Genomic DNA, 21,404 nt, shown 5'->3' with positions numbered 1-21,404 from the left:
ACCACCACCACCACCACCATCACATTCACCACCACCACCACCACATTCACCACCACCACCACCACATTCACCACCACCACCACCATCACCACCACCACATTCACCACCACCACATTTACCACCACCACCACATTCACCACCACCACCACCACCACCACCACATTCACCACCACCACCACATTCACCACATTCACCACCACATTCACCACCACCACCACCACATTCACCATCACCATCACCACCACCACCATCATCATCGCCAGTCTTTTTATGTTGACGATCATCCATGCATCAAGTCTTTGATCAACTAAATGTCGATCATGGCCCTGGGAAGCGGGGTTGCTGGAAATCAGGTGAAGCTTTTTTTTGGGTCTTTTTTGCTGTCCCTTTTTTTAAATGACCCAATTTCCCTACATTTGGAGCGAGATGGGTTTTTTCGGGGGGGGGGGGGGGATCTGAATGAAAGGGAATGGCATAAGCGTTACAAATATGTATCATTTTTTTATTGAAATCATGTATTTTAGTATGATAGTAATATAAAACATCCATAATCCCCTTTATATTTTTTGACGCACTGTACAAATATAATTTTGGAGACGGTAAAATAGATAAAAAATAAAAATAAGAAGATACAAGAAAATGAGGACATGACAATCATCGGCACACTCCAATGCAGGACGTGAAAACAAATGTCTCACCAAAGAAATAAAAAATAATAATAGAAAATCAAAAAGTTATCAATAACGTTATTTCATTATTTTCTTGCTGCTTGTTATATTACATAATTATTATATTTACTACATAGAACCTTGCATACCTCTTACACCAAGACGCAATAAAACAAAAAGTTTCTAAAACTTCACCCTCACTGTGCATCTGGCTAACATTATTTTCCACTAGCAAAAAAAATCACAATCAAACAATAACATTCTCTAAAAGACGGAAGTTTAAGGAAAGTTATAATAGAATTGTGGAATATTTTATTTTTCTGATGATACAAAAATAATATAATCTTGTCTAAACACATAACCACTACCACATAATTAAACATCAAGGCACAACCGATCACTTGCCTTAAACGAAAAATACATTATCAATTTGTAGTTGATAATGTGACCTACTTTGCACATCCACTAACAGTAAAAAAAAGATACAAATAATACCGGTAAAAAGATTCATTAATGAAATCTGCATTTAAGTACAATTGAAAGACATAAATATTTCTGATTAAATAATGGCTAAAGGAACAATTTTTCAATGCACATTTTTAGAGTCACGCAAGCATGTTATTTCTCGATCATAATATTTGAAAATCTGTGGTTTGGTTCTTATGTATACTTATATATTTATGTACAATTACCATTCAAATCTCATGAGAAATATTTTAATAATCTTTTCAACACAACATGTGTCATATCTTCCAAACACCAAAATTACCAAAGATTCTCTAAATTGTAGAGGAATCAGCCTATGGAATTATTTGAATAATGATATTAAACAAAGTAAAACTCAAAATAAATTTAAAAAAACTTTTGCAGATGAAATTCTCTCTCAGTATAGCCAATAGCACACTTTGGGTCACTATGAATAATTATTATTTCTTGTTTTTTGGTTTGTTTATTTCCTCTATATAATTGTGTTTTGCATTGTATCTCAATGTCGTTATTTGTTGTTAACTCTTTCTGTATGTTTTACATTAATTTGTATTTAATTGTATCATGGTGGTGCCCCACTTACAAGTTTTTTATAACGTCCAAGTGCTCCCAATCAAATTTTTTTTATCATAAAATTTGTATACATTTGTATTTTTATGATAGATTGAAATGAACTTTGAATTGAAAAATTGAATTGAATAAAACATTACCTTAATAGTTGTAGTATTATTAGTAGAAAATATAGTCATAATAGCAAAGGTAGTAATAATAGTAGTAGTAGGTAGAAGTAGTAGTGGCAGCATCAGCAGCAGTAGTAGAAGTGGTAGTGATAGTCATAATAGCAAAAGTAATAGTAATAGTAGTAGAAGAAGTAGTAGTACATGTAGTACATGTAGTAGTAGCAGCAGTAGCAGTAGTAGTAGTAGTAGTTGTAGTAGTAGTAATAAAAGAAGTATTAGATGCCTAAATTTTCTTTCTCAACTGAATAACAGTAATAGTACAATATGATACCGATTGAGTAAAAAAAAAAGAATTTACACCTCAAAATGTCAATAGAATGACATTCCCAGTCTCAAATACACTAATGGGTAGACTATCTTCTCAAAATATTTGATACCATGTTTATGTAGTGCATATTTACATCTAGATAATCAAGAGGTACCCTTTGTTACAAGTGCTAAAGTAAGGTATGAAGACAATGACTCCAGATGTCAATAAAATCATAATCCTAGTGGAGTCAGGGTTGGGCTGAATTACAAGGTAATTGATCAATCATATATTTTTCTAAGTAATTATACTTTTAACCGTAATTGAAGTTTTGAAAGGGAAAATAAATTGCAATTGAAAAAAATGTAATTGAGTTCGATTACTGTTAATTGCTTTTTATTAAATTCAATTACATGTACTTTACAGTAAACTTACTGAATTTATGATTTAATCTAATGACCTTTTTCATGCCAAATGCTTCAGCATAAAAAAGAGTAACAGGCAGAATCTTTAACCCAAACCCTTGTCTTGTCAGTATCTCTGTAACTTAGAATTATTTTGAAATAGGTGGTACTATGTACAGAATATAAACTGATTTCATTTATGACTTTTATAGAAAGTAATTGAAACTGTAATTGACAAAAGTAATTGGGAATAAGCCAGTTCTTAGTTCCTTTCTCCACATGATCAAAAGATTCTGTGCATGATCAGAGAAAGGTTATTGGTACTAAAGTGACAAGGTGGTTTAAAATTCAATGAAATAAGCACTGACTTTGATGTCTTGATTATTCATATATTCTTTTGAATTGTGTTTTTCATTTACATCCACAAAAAACAACAATGCCTCCACGAACGACTGGTATTTCACAGTTTGCCAAGTACATTGAGCAACATGCTATAATATGCATTCAAAGTAGAAATGCAACAAATACCTTCATAAAGTGTTCATTGAAGTGCTATTCTAATCTCCTGGTCTATTCAATTTCTTCATCCTGCTATGTAAGGCATGCTTAGTAACATCTTGCTTTGAAATCTGCCTATCATAATGAAAGAAATGAAAGGTCATTTGACCAAAACTGTCCATGAAGTAACTACGAACTGGTCTATTGTAATTGAACAAATGTAATTGAATTGAAAAGTAACTGTAATTGAACATTTCTTCAATTATGTACATGTAATTGTAAGTGTAATTTCAATTGAAGAAAGTAATCGAGCTCAACCCTGACAGGAGTTACAGTAAAATTAACAGTATGATACACATAAGTCCTTAAAAATAACATTACAATTGTTTATAAACACAATATATCATCATTTTCAGGTAAATTCAATTATGAAGGTATTTTGAAATGACATTTACTATTACATGAAGGATCATGGCTTCATCAATGACTGCAGTCATGCACTATTTTGGCAAAAGTCAAATTTTTCATCACAAATGATACCACCTGACTATGCACACGTAAACAAATACTAAATCAAATTGGTATCAAATCATTTTGGAGACAATAGGCCTACTCTTTCAGGAAATTCAAAATTGTTTTGTGTTCATGACAATTTTTACAATACATTAACTAAAACATAGCAAACATGCAGTATGGGATATGCCAGGAAATGGCATATCCAAGAATTGCACGTTCATAATCCAATTTTCCCCAAATCTTTTTTATTCATAAATAAAATGTTCTAGAAAATATAGATTTATTTCATGATTAATTCTACTTCAAGGTAAACATATAAAGGTACATAATTTGTGCTTTATTTTCAGCCTAAAATGCATAATACGGGCCTGTGTGTCTTTTCAAAGCGCCCTTCCTGCATCCCCCATGGTTTTGTCTTTGACAAAGTTTTATTATTAGTAATGAAAGGCCACCTGCAGGATCCCCAAGCAAAAGATGCTGCTGTAACCTTGGTACCCTAAAGAAATTTATCCCTTGATGACTCACTCGTGCTTGAGTCAACAGAAAGTCGACTTGACCTGCTACTCCCAACTGTCCCACGTGTTGTTGTGAAGAGCCGGGTTGGCGCGGGCATCTGGCTTGGGGTAGTTCACTGGAAGCGCACCTTGCTGTAATTCGTACAGTCGGTTCAGAAGGAATTGGAGGACAACGCCCTCCTCATCGGAGAGGTCTTGCACCTCGTTAGGGTCATCTTTGATGTTAAAGAGCCAAACGCACTTGCCATCGGGTACAATCGGTACAACTGGGGATAATCCTGACTCAGGAGGGGGTATCCAGTTACCAGGTCCTATAAGTATTATTATAACAAAAATATGATATAAATAATTACGATGTTCATTATGATTATGATATTAATAAGAATAACAATAGCAATAAATATGACAATAATATTAATGATGACAACAATGATAAAAACAATTAATAATAACAATACTCATACAAATTACATGTATAATGATAACAAAAACAATAATAAATGAAAGTAACAATAATAATAATACTAATAATAAACTTATTCCTAATTAATTAAGCTAACTGCAAACTTTTTGTGCAATGACTCTGTGGGAATCTAGTCAAAAATCTTCTGAGCAGAGCAGAAATAAACGGCATCAGGGAATCTATTGAATCTCCTCTTTTTTAGCTTTTATTACTTCAAATTTTGACAGTATGAAGAAGAAGAAGAATTATTCTTTCAGATGTGCTGATTATTTTATTTTTACTCTTTGAAGCTCTGGGTAATATTTTGGCTATTTAAAATAAAACTCTTCCCTGTTATACCAGATTTTTTATTCGAGACCAGTCTTGGGGCACCCTGAAAAGTTGACCTATATTTATGACCCCCTATTACACCGGAGTTGTAACGAGTCTCGGGGCACCCCGAGACAGCTTTCTTTGTGTTTACACCGAATTATCAAGCTGTCCGAGATAGGCTGGGCAGGGCACCAAGCGCGTGCTGTGTTTGTTGTTTGGATAATTTATCCACATTGTGCTGCACTCGACCCAGGTGAGGTGAATGGGTACCCGGTAGGATTTTTCCTTGAACGCTTTAGCGCCTATTAATATGGCGGCTCAGCTACAGTCGGGGTAATAATATGATACCAATTATCAAAGCGCAGTAGAGTATATGCACATAGTAACTGCGCTATATAAATGGACCTATTATTATTATTATTATAATCGTTCCACGTGTAGCGCATCAAGCAAACCTGTCTCTGACCAGTCTTGGGCAGGTTTGTGTTTACACCAAATCCAAAGCAGTCTCGAGGCGCCCTGAGACCGATTTCGGAACATATCTCGAGGTGGTTTGAGATAGCTTTGCTCAGAAGGGGTCTCGGGTAGGTTTGTGCGTTCACCCCAGATTAGAAACCTGCCCGAGACTGGTCTCGTGGTGCCCCAAGACTTGTTACATGTACGAAATCCGGTGTAACAGGGGGCTAATTGATCTGATTAATTGTTACTTTTTGGGTAGTGGGTCACCAATAACAAATAGAATCACACTTACCAGGATTGCCGGTGATAAGTTTCCAATCCTTATATCGTATGGCTGCCCTTATAGACACATTGAACTGTGTCTGGAATGTGAAGTTACAGTCAGGGATCTGTCTCATAGGGTCTATGTTGTGGAGAAGCTCATATCGTGGTGAAGGGGACCCAATCTCACTGTTTGGAGATGAGAGGGGAGGGAGGGGCTCTCTTTTATTTGTCAAAATGAAAATCATGCAGAGTTTTCTGGATGAAAGATGAGTTATCTTTGTCCCTTTTTTGCTTCATGGGAATAAAAACAGTCGCTGGAGTTATATCTTGACTTTTGTGAGTAGATACAAAGTGCAACTATCATCACCCTGGCTTTAGCTTGAGCTACCACTTTCTCAGCAGCGCGCTCAGAGCATTCAAGGAATCAATCGTACCAGGTACCCATTCACTTCACCTTTGTCAAGTGTAGCATAACGTGGATAAGGTTCGTGCTGAAGGAAAACACACCATGACTGGGATTTGAACCCATGACCCTCTGTTTCAAAAACATGAGTGGGAATCACTAGACCACGACATGCCCATGAAGATAAACAATTTTCATTGATGTCCTTGGCATCTAGTAGACTTTTAGTTCTTAATCCCCTGCAAATCTACAATTACATATGATATCTGGTTTAAGATCAAATAGTTGCAACAATGATTTCATGGGAAATTCTTATTTAAGGTCAAATGTCATCATATCAAAGTATACCCAGATCTAGTATGCTCACGTTTAAACCTAACTTTGAAACCCATGAATCATGGAATCTTAGCTGATACTCAAGGACACTGAAGACCCCCTATGGGTGGGACTGTGCTTTGAAACCCATGAATCATGGAATCTTAGCTGATACTCAAGGACACTGAAGACCCCCTATGGGTGGACTGTGCTTTGAAACCCATGAATCATGGAATCTTAGCTGATACTCAAGGACACTGAAGACCCCCTATGGGTGGGACTGTGCTAATGCACAGTCCTACCAATAGCTTTGCTTGGAAAAGTTGGTCTGCCAACTAAGAGGAAAGCAATGATGCTTCTTTTGCTTATTTCTCAGCATTTAAGCCTACTATAATATTTCTACAAGAATCATTTGGCACATATGGGTACATTGTGATATAGAGGTTCTGACTACTATATTTCAAACAGAAGGCCTTGGGTTCAAATCCCAACCATGGCATGAATTCCTTCAACACAAATTCTTCCACACTGTGCTGCGGTGGACCATTTTGAGGTGAATGAGTTCCTGGTAGGACTGGTTCCTTGCTTGAGAGCAATGAGTGCTGCTGTCTAAGCAGTAGCTCAAAGCCGGGGTGATAAAAGATGTGTTTTTTAATCCTCTGTCAAAAAGCACTATATAACTCCAGCTATTATTACGATTTCATTTTGATATCTATAGATACAAACTTACCTCATCTTTCATCCATAATTCTGCATAATTCTTATTTTTACGAGTAAAAGTTAATCTTCTCCCCTTAATCTTCAAAGAGTGAGAAGGAATACCCAAAGGTTTCCTCACAACATTGATCCATTTAAGCCATGCCTGAACTCTTGTTTGATGGGCAGTTCTACCTATCTATGAATGAAACTTCAGATTTCTGACTCAATGTTTTAATATTGGCAGCATATGATATAAGGATTGGAAACTATAAATAATCACACAAAATATTTTGTTGCTAAGGAATATAAATTATTGATTGCTCATGAGAACATATAATAACCTATTGCCCTGGAGTGATCTTTGACTATAGGCATACTATTGTTCCTGAGACTGAAGGTTGAGGGAAAATAGGTCCTTTGTCTCAAGATTATTATTTTAGGGTAATGGTTTTTACTAATGCCTAAATAAATTTGCAGTCAATATTTGTTTTATAGTTATATACTGAATTATTGCTTTTTTGGCAGGGCAATAGTAAAAAGCTAATGCCCCACTCAAATCCTGCCAATCAGTAAACATGCAGAATAATACTTACCAGGATTGCCGGTGATAAGTTTCCAATCCTTATATCGTATAGCCGCCCGTATTGACACATTGAACTGCGTTGGGAATGTGAAGTTACAGTCAGGGATAGGTTTGGGGTTAGGATTATCCAGCATGTGAGGATAAGGATTATCCAGCATGGGAGGATAAGGATTATCCATAATGGGAGGGGTATCACCTGGTCCCATAGGATCAATGTTGTGGAGGAGCTCAACTCTTGGTGAAGGGCTGTCCAACTCACTGTTTGAAAATTTAAAGGGAGTGGTTATCTTTTTTGTAATGAAACAAATTATGCAGTGTTGGGTTCCCTGAGACAGCTTGAGACAGTGATTGTATGTGTCATGACTTGTCTTGGTCTCAACAAGCCATATGAGACAAAGTAGGTGATGTGTAATGTGTTACAAACATTACTTACATGTACAAGCCCAAGACCAACAACTCCTAGACCAACAACTCCTAGGCCAACAAGTCCTTGACCAACAAGTTCTTGGCCAACAAGTTCTAGGTCAACAAGTTCTAGATTCCATGAATATCAACAGATCAACAAACTAAATAAATCACCAGGGGTGTAACTGATTTTCAGCAAATCTGAGTTGAGATAAATGCCAGTTGTGGTAACAATCTCAAAATGACTCTTTACAGAATCCAATATAATGACCCCCCAAGTGTCTGTTTGTATGACTAAAAAATATGTGCCAAAGGATTCTGGAAGAAATTGTGGAATTGCTGAGAATTAAGCAAAATAAGTGAAATTATTTCCCTTAAACCAGTTCAGGTAACCAGTTTAGAAGATTGCTTTCCTAGCATTCTCATCGCAATCTACTGAACTGGAAAACTGGATTGAGTAAAGTGATCTCGTTGCTTTAAGAACTGGGTAAATGTTTAGCGTGAAATTTGCAACCTTAGTAGCGTAAGCATAATTAAATGTATGCAAACTCAACCTGAAACTAGAAAATAATAGGTCTTCCAGGGGAAATCTGATACATATACAGTACAGAATATCATTAACAATGCATAAAGAGGCAGTATTCTGCATACAAAGATAACATATGAACCGAGTTGTGCAACCAATATACATGTACACACTATATTTTTTCCGGGTAAAGAACACTTTCTGAAGACCGGTTGTGTCCTCATTTACTCTTAACTCTTTGCATGATGAATTAATTTTGGGGGATAATAATGACGATTGTTTTCATGTTATTTTTTTTAATTCAAGATTTCCATATTGCACCGTTGATGCTTATTATTATCATATAAAAATCCAAAAACTATTGCCTTTTATTAGCTTATCTTATTTGAAGGTAGGGTAGAAAACTAATATTTATGATTTTGTTTTATTTTATTGTACGAATATGCGGTTTCCAAAATGGTTTCCCAGACCATTTAAGATTGCTTCCAAGACTGCTTCAAATGTTCTCATTCCACATTTAAATTTTCCACTCAAATGGTTTCCACTAGGTGAAGGAATAAAGACGAACATCTACATCTGGATCTACATGAAAGAGGTGAAACCAGAAACAGTACTCCTTTGTGGCTGACAACTATATGCATATATATATCTACACTCTCTTATTCTTTGCATTTTTCTTGTGCACCTCAGAAGAGAATACTTCTAGATAGAGGGCGCTACATAAATACCTATTATCATAATTATTACCTGATGGTTTTCCAAACATTGAATCCATCCAGCTTGGTTCCTTCAAGGTTCCAGCCAGCGATTCCTTCGACTAGAGTTGGGTACCAGTCACTCACATGTATTAGCTCCCTGTTGACAGTGCCTTTAACTTCTTCAGGCAGCAAAGGACTGGATACGAAGCCTACACCGTGCATACCTCCTTCCCACAGGGATGCCTTCCAACCACGCAGAGGCCAGTTGTTACCACCGGCATAAACCTGACCACCGTTGTCTAAATGGAGAAGAGGAAGAAAAATTAGACACAAACCATCAAAACAAACATTTCCACTTACCAGTGTTACTGTTGGGTTTCCCAAGATTAGATTAGATTAGGTGATTTATTGTTCTAATAAAATGATTTCACATTCAGTACCATGACTGGTGACTCTTTCTTGTTCTAAAAGAGATAATAATCATACTTGCTTATTTGGCGCTTAAAACTTACTTTGTCTGAAGTCTCTAAGTGCTCTACAGTATATGCAGCATAATTACCCTAGCTTTAGCAGTGCAGCTGGCGCTGCGTTTCAAGGAATAAATTCCTGCCAGGTACCCATTTCCCTCACCTGGGTTGAGTGCAGCACATTGTGGATCAATTTCTTGCTGAAGGAAATTACACCATGGTTGGAATTCGAACCCACGACCGAAAGACAGATATCAGCTTAAAACAAATGGAATATAATCCATTTAGAATGTGGCTTAGCCCAAGAAATGGTCATTATTGATAGATGTTAGTCAATCATTCAGATAAGATCCATATTCAGAATTTTAAAACTGAGTACATTTTTCTCATGGCCATCTTGTCTAGTAAAGTCACTATCATCCCATCCTTGGCCCTAGAGTTTCTAAACTAGCAAAATTAACCAAAAGAATGTTTGAGATTGATTCTGTGAAACACAATAATTAGCTGAGCCCTAAATATGTAGGTATGTTATGGGGATTCCCATTGCTTTAGACTTATATTAAAATAATTATATTAAAATCAGATTCTGCTTTTTTGTAATCCATTTTGTATGAGGGTGATGTTAGACAAACTTTAATTACCAGTGGAAAAAATGAGAACCGTGTTATTCCACAGGCCTTCTGTCTTCAAAGTGGCGGTGATATTTCCTACCGCTTCATCCATGCACGTCGTCATTCCAGCATAATTCCGACGATTTCCATTTTTGATGAATTTGTATGGCTCCACGTAGCTGTCCGGGACTTGAAGAGGACCATGAACCGCTTGGAAGGGTATGTATAGGAACAGAGGCTGAAATAAAATGACTACTGTTAACTCTTTGTGCAATTCATTAATTTTCAATAACTTTAAGGGGATAATGAAGACACCTTTTCTTTAGATTTGGTTTTCCTCATGCACTTTTGGCATTGGTATTTATTACATAGATGCTACCTTGCTATTTTGAGGGTTCTGTACATCTAGGTGAATATCTATTTGAAAAGGATTAGCTACACTCCTTTAAATTTCTGTGTTGTGAAGTCATCATCACTGGTCTCATGTGATTTCACTGTCATGAAATGCAGAGCTTTGATCAACATCTCTATGACTCTTTTTCTTGAAATAGGTACAAATTTCAGGAAATTAAAATAGAAATTGCAAACTTGAAGGGGGATGATGATTGCTGACTTATTCACAAGTATTTTAAGCTGGATGTTAAGCATGATAACCCACTCCAAGGAAAATTGTAAAAGTAAACATGTACATTTATGTAGTTAGATTTTGAAGAAAAAAATCATCTTAATGGTTAACACCCGAGTTAAAATTTGGAGAGCTGGATCATGGATGAATTGGTTCTAAAAAGAAAATTCACAAAAATCTGGCAAGCATGTAAAAACAAAAATCCTCATTTCCAGAAGAACAAATTCATCTGCCTTTCCCTCTTCAAAAAAAGGATGTACTTCACGTGCAGTATTAATGGGATAAAAAATGTACAAATTGGGGCTACAAAGGAAGGAAGGAGTGGATGGGAGATCACTCACATAAAAAAATGATAAAAAGTGTACAAATTTGGGTCATGGGGGACATACCTTCTGTTTATCATGCTGCTGTATGATCTGCTGGGCTCGCTGAGCGAAGACATGAGTTGAATAGGTATTGGTATAGTTGGAAGCAGGATCAAGATTATCTCTAAAGTCAAGACCAAACCACTCCTGACCGGAAAACGGATATCCACGGGTGTGATTATAGTAATTCTCTGATCCTGTCAGGTAACCTGTACAGTTGGATAAAAGGTGGATCATTAAAGGGGTACTCTAGGCTTAAAATACAAAAATCTGAATAAATCAAGTGAAATCCAACAAGCAAAACGCTGAAATTGTTTTCAAAATCTGATTTGATTTATGGAAATCTATTTCCAGGGAATCAGCCCCACATAATCTGTCTCAAGCATCTCCGTATAGGAAAATCTGCAATGTACTTAAAATGGGAACTCATATATATTTTCCCCATATTCTTCCAATTTGACAACTACTCTTTGATTTGTCAAATTTTGAATTGGATAATATGAAGGCCATCATGTTACAATCAAAAGTAAATAAGCAAATATAAGTTGCACTTATTGCAGGATGGATTAAAAAAATGTGACTGACCAGCATTTAAGAACCCTTAAAAAAGTAATCAGTTTCCACTGACAGATTACTATGATGTCCTAAAAACCTTTCCCAACAAATTAATTTACAGCTTTGGTTGTCAAATTAAATCTGGTATTCAGTATTTATTACATCATGTATTTTACAATATCATATACATAATCAATTTCCAGATTATTGTAAAGGTGGCAGTGCTAATAAGGCTTTTCCTTTCTAGTTGCCTCCTCATTCATTTTTAAATTATGTACACTCTTTTTTATTCAACTGTTTCCCAGATTTTATCATTGTATTATCTGAAATTTTCCCATGTAATTTATGTAAATTTTGTATGTGCTTTGTTTTGTTTTTACGATAAATGGAATAAATGATATTAAAAAAATAAAATAAATACCCAATATGCAGTAATCAGACACCTCAAAGTAATACAACTGACAAATAAAAATGTAATGCAACTGACCACAGCACTGTCCATAATTAAAGACCCCCCCAAAAAAAATACAATACAAACATTAGGGACACTAAGTGAAGTAAACATTGAAATTGCCAAGGCTGTGTCTCAAAGTGGAATTATTACAATACGTATTTTTTAAGATATCTAACAACTTAATAATCATATAATAAGTGGAATGTACAAAGTTCTAATTAACACCATGAAAAGAGAAGCCAGAGTACAAGTTGGAACTTCCTGTGACACAAATCTTAGCAATCAATCACACAAGGACTATTAATGGCAAACAATAATCAATTTGATCCATTGTCAAAATTGAGTCCTCTGATCGATTGCCGAGCTTTGTGTAACACAGTCAAGGGCTCTGTAACACAAAGCTTAGCGATGAATAGCAAATATGAGAGATCACTTCTAATTGGTTCCTGGTCGGTATTTTGCGCCAAATACGTGTGTAATATTGATTTTGATTGGTCAGTTCATTTAGTGATTGATCGCTAATATTTGTGTTGTGGAGCCCTGATCTTGCTTCAGGGCCCTGTCTTACAAGAGTTGCGATTGATCCAATCAACCACAACTATGGAAAGCCAGCAACATCTATTATGCACATTTGTTTAAACATTTCTAGCTGTGATGTATATTCATACATTTATTGTTGGAAAGAGTTCCTCTTGCGACAGCCACCCAAAATAAAAGATTGTTGGAACTTCTGGTTCATTCACTTCCTGTTTCTCTAGATATATTATTTTTTAAGTGTTTTTTACCATAGCTGGGACTCAAAACTCACGTCGTAACTGCAGTCAAGATTCTTCCTGCTATGCTAGCAAGAAGCACTGATACCGCGAGGGGTTTTCTCGCGATCATAAGCCAATACTTTGATTAGTCTAGGCTTTGAGACCATTTACTGACTAAATAAACCAATGTCTATGGACAATTACGAGCAGGGTGACCAGAATTCACAAAATGAAATACGGGACAATCAACAAAGTACGCTGCATGAGCGGATCGACTGAGCCAGGTCTTAATTAACATAAAGAAAAAATCAACAAAGAAGGCTACACAGTGTTAGACTTGTGAAAAAAATATCAAGTATTGGAAGGGAGGGTAAATGAAAGAATGAAGGAGAGAATGAAAAGACAAAAGAAAAGAGATGAATTGAGAGAAAAAAAAATGAAGGGGATAATGAAGGAAAAAAGAAGAAAAAAATTGAAGAACGTTAGAATAAAAAGATCAAAGAAAGAATAAAAGAGAGAAAAACAGGTTTCTGTCATTCTTTGAAATGAATAAAGAAGGAAACAAAAAGAAAAGAAGGGGAAGATAAAAATAAATGTGTGAAAGATAAAATAAGGGAGAAAAAGGAAAAAAGAAAGTAAGAAAAAAGGAGGAGGAAAGAAAGAATGAAGGAAAGAAAATGTATCTGATTGATTGTATCTGTCTGACAAAGCTCAAATACACACACACATTTCTGTCATTCTTTGAGAGAAAGAAACAAAGACAGGTAGGGAAGGAAAGAAAGAAAAGGGGAAATGAATTTAGAAGGAAAAAATAAAGAAGGGAGGAGAGAATGAAAAAAGGGGAAAAATGGAAGAAGAGAAAGAACGAAAAGAAAAATGAGAGGAAGGGAGAAGGAAGCAAAGAAAAAATTAAGGAAAGAAAAAAAAATGAAGGAAATAAAAAGGGAAATTTTAATAAAGAAGGAAAGTAAGACAAAGAAGGAAAAAAGAAAAATTAACAGAGAGAGAGAAAGGATCAGGAAAGAAAGATAGGAAATAAAGATAGATGGAACAAAAATGGGGCAAAGAGGAAAGATAGAAGGATGAAGAAAGAAGGATAGGGAAGAAAGAAAAAAAGTTCAAACTTGAAACAAACAAACAAAATCACATCATGTTACAAAATCATGATATTGGGTGTTCTTAAACATATAAAAAAATAGAATGTTTTACAAATGAATAAAATTTAATAGCGAAACATTGTCAAACTTTAAAATTAGATGGAACATCGTAGCATCATACACAGGCATCTCTCCCATCCCATTTCAAGTTCGCACAGATCACGACCAAAGACTCACAAGGGAAGCTGGAACAACTAGATCTAACATTAGTTATGAAAACTCAATAACCTGTTCCTCCGATTACAGTCATCATCGAATCAGTAATCTGAGAATCCATCATAAAATTCCTGCCGATTTTGTGATTATTTTGGTAGAAATACTGTTATCATTGTTTGCACCATTAAGATTTTGCTCCCATCCTATAGCTAGCAGCCTGCCACACAGAGAAAGGAGGCCAGTTTGTTTGCGATGTATCTTGATGTAGGCCTATTGGGTTAGCAAGAAAATCACCGCAGAACTTGCAAAAGTTTACAGTTATCGATTTTATTGTTGGTTATTTGATGAAAATTTGTCACTTTCAAATGTTTTAACTATATTTGTTTCAAAATTCTGAAATATGGGACAAATATGCATCTCGGGGAGGGTTTGTCGGAATGCCGGGACAAAGGAGCAAATACGAGATGATCCCGGGAAATACGAGACGTCTGGTCACCCTGATTACACGCACTCGATTCTGCTCGAAAATTTGACCGAATAAAGCCATATTTTGGTACGTATTTCCACTCTCCCATCATATATGTTCTATATTAGGGCTAAATATATTATTTTGAACCTTCTCCGTATTCTTATTTTTGATTTTGGGTGGCTGTCGCAAAAGGAACACTTCCCTTATTGTTTTCTTGAAAATTCAGTGTGCTTCTCTTCATTTACAACGGACATGTGCACATTTCTTGTAGAAAATATTATGACAAAAATGGATTTCCGTATAAGTTGAGATGGATCATATCAATTGTAACTATTTGTAAGATGGGAGCCAGATGAATTGACAGACCTAAGAAGGATTTGAAACCTCTGTTTGTCGGCCAGCAAGCTTTCTTATAGAAACCAAGATGCCATTTCCCAGTGATGTGAGATTCGTAGCCTGCCTCGGTGAGTTTGTCGGCCACGGTTGGGTCATCGAGAGGAAGGCAGTTAGGTTGATCAGGCCAGATGATACCGTGTTGGAGACCCGTGTGAATCTGCAAGAGAGGTAAAGAAATAATCAAGGCTCTAATCAATTTTCTTGTAGGCCCGATCAGTCCACCAAAATCATATATTTTTCGTGGCCTGCAAAGCAAATTTGTTGGCCCTAAAATAATAGAAAACTTTACAACTTGGCAAAACATCTGTAGCCAATCTGGGCCAATCTGAAAAGTGTGAACTTTTCAGAATTTTGGTGGCCCGACTCCCAATTTAGGTTGCCCTGGGCCCGTGCTAATGTCGAGCCCTACAATAAGAATCCTCTATATAGAGTTTAATACATCAGAAAAATGTATCTAACATAAATGTACGTTTCTGATATCACCTCTGTCAGTGATATCAAACCCTGACTTGTCTACACACAATGCACAATACTTTCTCCCCTCACCTTTATAATCTGCCTCAACTGTATATCTTGACCACATCTTTATGCAGATAATTGAATTGATATGAACTGAATCATCAACACAGTCATCAGATGCAAGCACATAATGATTCAAGTGTATGCACTTTCTCGGCTCGCTTGGGAGCATTCCAACAAGAGTTTCACACTCAATTGCACATACATGTACGTAGATTCTTTCGTATCCTAAAGCCGAATATCCATTTAGCACCTGGGTGGATAGCACCAAGGCCCAAATTCTTGTCACTAAATCATTAAGAAGCAATTATGGAAAAGCATATAGCATTGTTAGTAGAAGTGCAAGTTGACCTAAATCATATGAAACAAATATTAGAAACGTTGCTAGTAGACCTGTACTGATGTAGAGTCTATACAATGCAGAATGTGTATCTGAGTGTCTGCACAATTGACACTCACAATCAATCATTGCCTTATCATGAAATGGGTCACCTCCCTTCTCGTGTGTGTGCTAACCCAGTGTGCCCAGGACGTGTCCAGGTTGTAACACTAGGCAGAAATGGCCGGGTACTCTCCAAAATAGGGTAGAATTGGGTTGCAATATCACTCCAAATAAAAGGGGAAAAAAATAAATTATGCACTTACAGTGTACCTCATTTATAATTTTCATATGGATGAAGGTCTATCGTGACACAGAATCCTGACATTGAGGCACCAACTGGACCCTCAAAAAAAGGAAGAGTTAAGACTTCCATGTCGCATTCGTTCTCGGTATCGATCGTTCATTGTGTTTTCAATTTTGAAAACAGGTGAACAAATGTGACAGAATTTTTCCTTTTTTATGAGGGTCCACTTTGTGCCTCGTTGTCAGGATTCTGTGTCACGATAGACCTTCATCCATATAAAACTATAATCATGGTAAGTGCATTATTCATTTCATCCCCTTTTATTTGGGGTGCTATTGCGACCCCATTCTACCCCATTTTGGAGAGTACCCTCTGCCTAACTAACCCAGGGAGCTCCCTGGGTTAGTGTGTGCATGCACTCGTTGTGTACAAAGTCTATGGGAGTGGAAAGAAGTCACCAGCACCCTCTGACAAAATTAAATTTATATGGCAGAGAATGGACTTGAGACTTAAACCAGGATAATGCCTAAATCATGTCTTTTTCTCAATTGTATCAAAATAAGGCCTGTCCCGGGGGGGGGGGAGGGGGGCACTCAGTATATAATGCATATTGGGTATGTGCCGCGGAGGGGACCCCCATTTTTACACTCAAATTTCCGTTCCAAGGCATAGCATTTTTGTCTTATTGAGGAAAAGAACAAAAAAGCCGCTCCAAGGCATAGCATTTTCTTATCGAGAAAAAACAAGAAAGAAATCCGCTCCAAAGCTTCGCATATTTTTCGTTACGCCGTTCCGATCGCATTTATCTGCTACGGCAATGAGCTGCAATTTTGGTGAAAAGCGGCCGCAGAGCTCACCCGGCGGAGGCCACGCTAGCTGCATGACTGTTCCATAGGGATGCATATTACCTTATTACCTTATTACCGGATCTACTGGAAAAATGCAATTAATTATGCAGTCGTGTTTCCAGGTCTATCACTGTTGCTATCTCCATCTAACTATTAAAATAATGTGTGCCTGTGTGCTGTGCCAGAGTTACTATTCCCATGGGTGAGCATATTGCACTGCAGACCAAAACTTGTCTAACTGTGACTTGAATCTGTTCAACGTTGATGCAGTACCGTAACTATCTCTGCCGGCAAGGAGTTCCAGTCATTTACAACTCTGGCACTGAAAGTATTTTTTCTAACATCCAGTCTGCTTCTCCTCACATACAATTTGCATAGATGTCCACGTGTCGTCTGAGTTGATGCAGATGTGAAGAACATGTCCTTGTTCAAATCATCAATGCCATTGATGATCTTGTACGTCTGTATCATATCCCCTCTTCGCATTCTGTACTGAATGGAAGGTAACTTCAAGGAACGAAGCCTTCTACTGTATTCTTGATCTTTCAATGATGGCACCAACTTGGTCGCACGTCGCTGAACTTTTTCAATGGCTTTAAGGTCACAGACATACCTTGGGTGCCAAATAGCATTTCCATACTCAAGAATAGGTCTCACCAATGCTTTGTACAATTTAACAATGGTATCTTTATCTCTATAAATGAAAGTACGCCTGATCAGAGCAAGTACACGGTTGGCTTTCAGTACGGCACTTGCAACATGGGAGTGGAACTTCAAGTCAGAGTCAATGATAACTCCTAGGTCTCTCTCTTCGCTGACTTTTTCAAGCACAGTGTCATCAATCTGGTACTGAAAGTGTACGCTCTGCTTTCCTATGTGAAGAGACTTCCACTTAGATGCATTGAAGCTTAGTTGCCATTTCTCTGACCACTCCACCAGCTTATCTAGATCATCCTGAAGTCGGTCACAGTCACTCCTTTGCTTGATTTCACGAAATAGTTTTGTGTCATCTGCATAAATCTTGACAATGCTGTCGACAACTTCAGGCAGGTCATTGATGAAGATCACAAACAAGGTGGGGCCGAGAACACTTCCCTGCAGAATTCCACTTTGGACGCGCTCACACACTGGCGATCCGTTCCAAGGACCCCTGTTTTCACAAACATTTGTCGTTCCAAAGCCCGTTCCGAGGACCCTCGTTTTTACAATAAGCCCGCTCCGAGGCCCCCGTTTTTTATCTCGGCTGCAGCACACCCCCACCAATTTTTTTGGTCGAGTGCCCCCCCCCCGGGGCCTGTCCTAACTTATAGGTCTACTTGATTTCATTTTTTAAACCATTTCTTTTCCACACACCACACCTGAAATTAGACCAAAAGCTTCGGTCTCTGTTATGGTTGTTCAGCTGAACTCCGTTGGCTTCACTCACCAAATACAGAGACCGAAGTTCTAGCGCGATCTGTACAGGGGACTCAATGGCCATATGTTTATGTACTTAAGATCGGATAAAACGGGGAAGTGAACAGGCAAGGTAAGTCACTGTTTTTGTTCCTTTTAACTTGATTTTTCTCTGTTTTTTGGCACTTAATGCCAAGGGGGAATATTAATTTGCATTTTGGTCGCGTTGATTTTCAAAATTTTTATTCATTAAAGAAAAAAATTGAAGAGCCCCGACGGGGGGATTTTGCATTGCAAGTCCCCTAATGGTGGCTGCACGATAGCGAGCCGTCTGTGTACGAGGAGAAATTTAAAAAAATGTTAAAAAACTCCTCGAAACAGACGGCTGCCAGCTGTCTAACCTGAAATAAGTTCGAGCACGACTGCCATGACTGCCATCAATGGCCATGATGACCGCACAAGTCACATGTAATCTGATCTGGGGCCCGTTACAGGAAGAGTTGCATTTAAACGCAACCCAAAAAATCAATTGGAAGTCCCAAATGCGCCCTGTTGATTGGTTGAAAATCAAGTTGCACAAGGTTTTTAGACTAGAGTTTCAATTGATTGCAACTCTTTCTGCAACGGGCCCCTACTCAGTGGTATGGCTTCTGCCCATGGAAAGGAAAGGAAAGTAAAAAAGGAAAAAAGGAAGGAAAGTGAACAGGAGGATAACAATAGTAAATTTTCTTCAGTCTTACCTGATATTTACCACTCAGAAGTTGGCTTCTTGTTGGTGTGCATATCGGTTGAACATAATAATTTTCCAGCTTGACGCCAGCACTTGCGAGTGCGTCCAAATTTGGCGTTTTTATTACGTTGTTGTTGTGATAGCCTACGTCATGATATCCGTAGTCATCCGCCAATATAAATACGATATTTGGAGGCAATGCATTCAATATGGAAAAGTTTGAAAATATAAGAAGAAAAATCGTGAAAAACAGAAGGGAATCCATTCTTAATCAACAAGGCGAACGACTAGTAGCAATTCCCGTCAGCGAGCCTCCCGTCACATGATCACATGATCGGCTAAGTTAGACTTCTTTTAAGCAAAGTAGTTAATATATTTTAATTTTATAAGTGAGAAAGAGATAATAATTTTTACCATAGCTTGAATTAATATAAAGTTTTATTTTATTACATAATTTAAGTTAGTAACTATTTACAATTTATCGAAATTTTTTACCTTTTTAACCTTGAAAATGGATTTAGGACGGGCATGCGTCTTTATCTAAAGTTACATTCTGATCACGTGCGTCGATCTCTGTATGTCAGGTGACAACTATTGTTTACGCTCACTGGGCTCTATAATAATTCGAGGGGTTAATATGATAAACGAAAATGTTTAAAATTCAAGAAAATTGTGTAATGTTAAAAAACAACATAATTACAAGATTCACTAACCATATGAGGCCCCATGCGATCAGTGATGCTTAAAGGTCAAGTCTACCTCAGAAAAATGTTGATCAATAGAGAAAATTTCATCAACATCGGATGTAATATAAGAGAGTTATGGCATTTCAAAGTTTCGCTTATTTTTAACGAAATAGTTATATGAACTAGCCAGTTACATCCAAATGAGAGAGTCGATGATGTCACTCACTCACTATTTCTTTTGTTTGAATTAGGTCCTATACAATATTTCAATATTTACGAATTTGACGATTAGGACCTCCTTGCCTGACGAAGCACAAAATGTTAAAATAATGGAATTCCACGTGTTCAGGGAGGAATGAAACTTCATTTCACATGGCAATGACGAGAAAATAAAAATATTTCATATTTCATCTAATATGAAGAAATAGTGAGTGAGTGATCGATGTCATCAGTTCCTCATTTGCATAGCGACCGAAATGTGCATATAACTGTTTTGTGAAATGAAGCAAAACTTTAAAATGCCATAACTTTCTTATTTTTTTTAATTCTACATCCGATTTTAATGAAATTGTCAGTGTTATGCTTAATGATTTTTTTTTTCTTTTTATTAAAATCAAGTTTTATAAGGTGGACTGTCCTTCAAAGGGATCCTCGCTCGATACACAGCATTGGAAAGAATGTTCTCGCTGATTACCGTAGAACTATAACAGCGTAACCAGCATGCTCACCAAGCTAAGTGTCCTAGCCTGTCTTCTAGATGCACTGTAATACCCTTTTCATAAACCTATCCTCCAATTAGCCGCCTAAGAGTATGATAGTTCAATAAAAATTGCGTTCACAAACTCCGAAAATACGAGCGCTCGTCCTGAAAAAGGCGGATAATCGTCATGACAAAAGACATCGCCCCCTCCGATGCGGTTGTGTTGGGAAAGGGTGACCTTGTGACCGCACCATGGCAATTATCCGCATTATTTGGAAATGCGTTCATAAACTCAAAATCTTGTCCCGATATGCTGCTATATTATGCGGATAATAGCAGCATCAAAATAATGCGGATTACTCTTGTCCTCCTCCAGTTTTACGACCAAATTATGCTGCTATTAGCCGCATAATTGGGTTTATGAAAGGGGTATAAGAAGACTCAGCATGATGTATAGGATTGTGAATGACCTTGCTGCAATACCCCAAGACAAATTCTAATTAACCCACTGTCACCAGGATGGAAGAGGGCCGCTAGTCATAATAGTATAAGCTAGGTCGCTATAGGAGAAGAGTTTCGCTTCTACTATTATAGCAACTCTTCTACTTATAATGGCTGGGAATCCTTTTCTACTACTGCTTGAGTAAAAAAAATGACACCTTATAATATGTTCTTTGAAATATTTTGAT

General features: G+C 37.0%; 1 protein-coding gene across 2 annotated transcripts; it reads right to left on the bottom strand.

Annotated features, from left to right (window-relative positions):
* Window positions 1–3,596: 3,596 nt before the first annotated feature.
* LOC121427419 (arylsulfatase B-like) lies at window positions 3,597–19,651 on the bottom strand. 2 transcript variants are annotated; one of them, XM_041623802.1, is made up of 7 exons: window positions 19,340–19,651; window positions 15,182–15,368; window positions 11,294–11,478; window positions 10,310–10,517; window positions 9,251–9,500; window positions 7,583–7,830; window positions 3,597–4,385 (listed from the first exon to the last, which is right to left on the bottom strand). In XM_041623802.1, the coding sequence occupies exons 1-7, from the start codon at window positions 19,592–19,594 to the stop codon at window positions 4,120–4,122; spliced, it is 1,599 nt and encodes a 532-aa protein (XP_041479736.1). In that variant the 5' UTR covers window positions 19,595–19,651; the 3' UTR covers window positions 3,597–4,119. The 2 variants fall into 2 exon arrangements, with proteins under 2 accessions (XP_041479736.1, XP_041479737.1); XM_041623803.1 differs by lacking the exon at window positions 7,583–7,830 and adding an exon at window positions 5,601–5,758.
* Window positions 19,652–21,404: the final 1,753 nt, after the last annotated feature.

Source organism: Lytechinus variegatus, chromosome 14 (assembly GCF_018143015.1).
Source record: "Lytechinus variegatus isolate NC3 chromosome 14, Lvar_3.0, whole genome shotgun sequence".
In the NCBI taxonomy this organism is placed as follows: domain Eukaryota; kingdom Metazoa; phylum Echinodermata; class Echinoidea; order Temnopleuroida; family Toxopneustidae; genus Lytechinus; species Lytechinus variegatus.
This window is presented reverse-complemented; position numbering and strand designations above follow the sequence as displayed.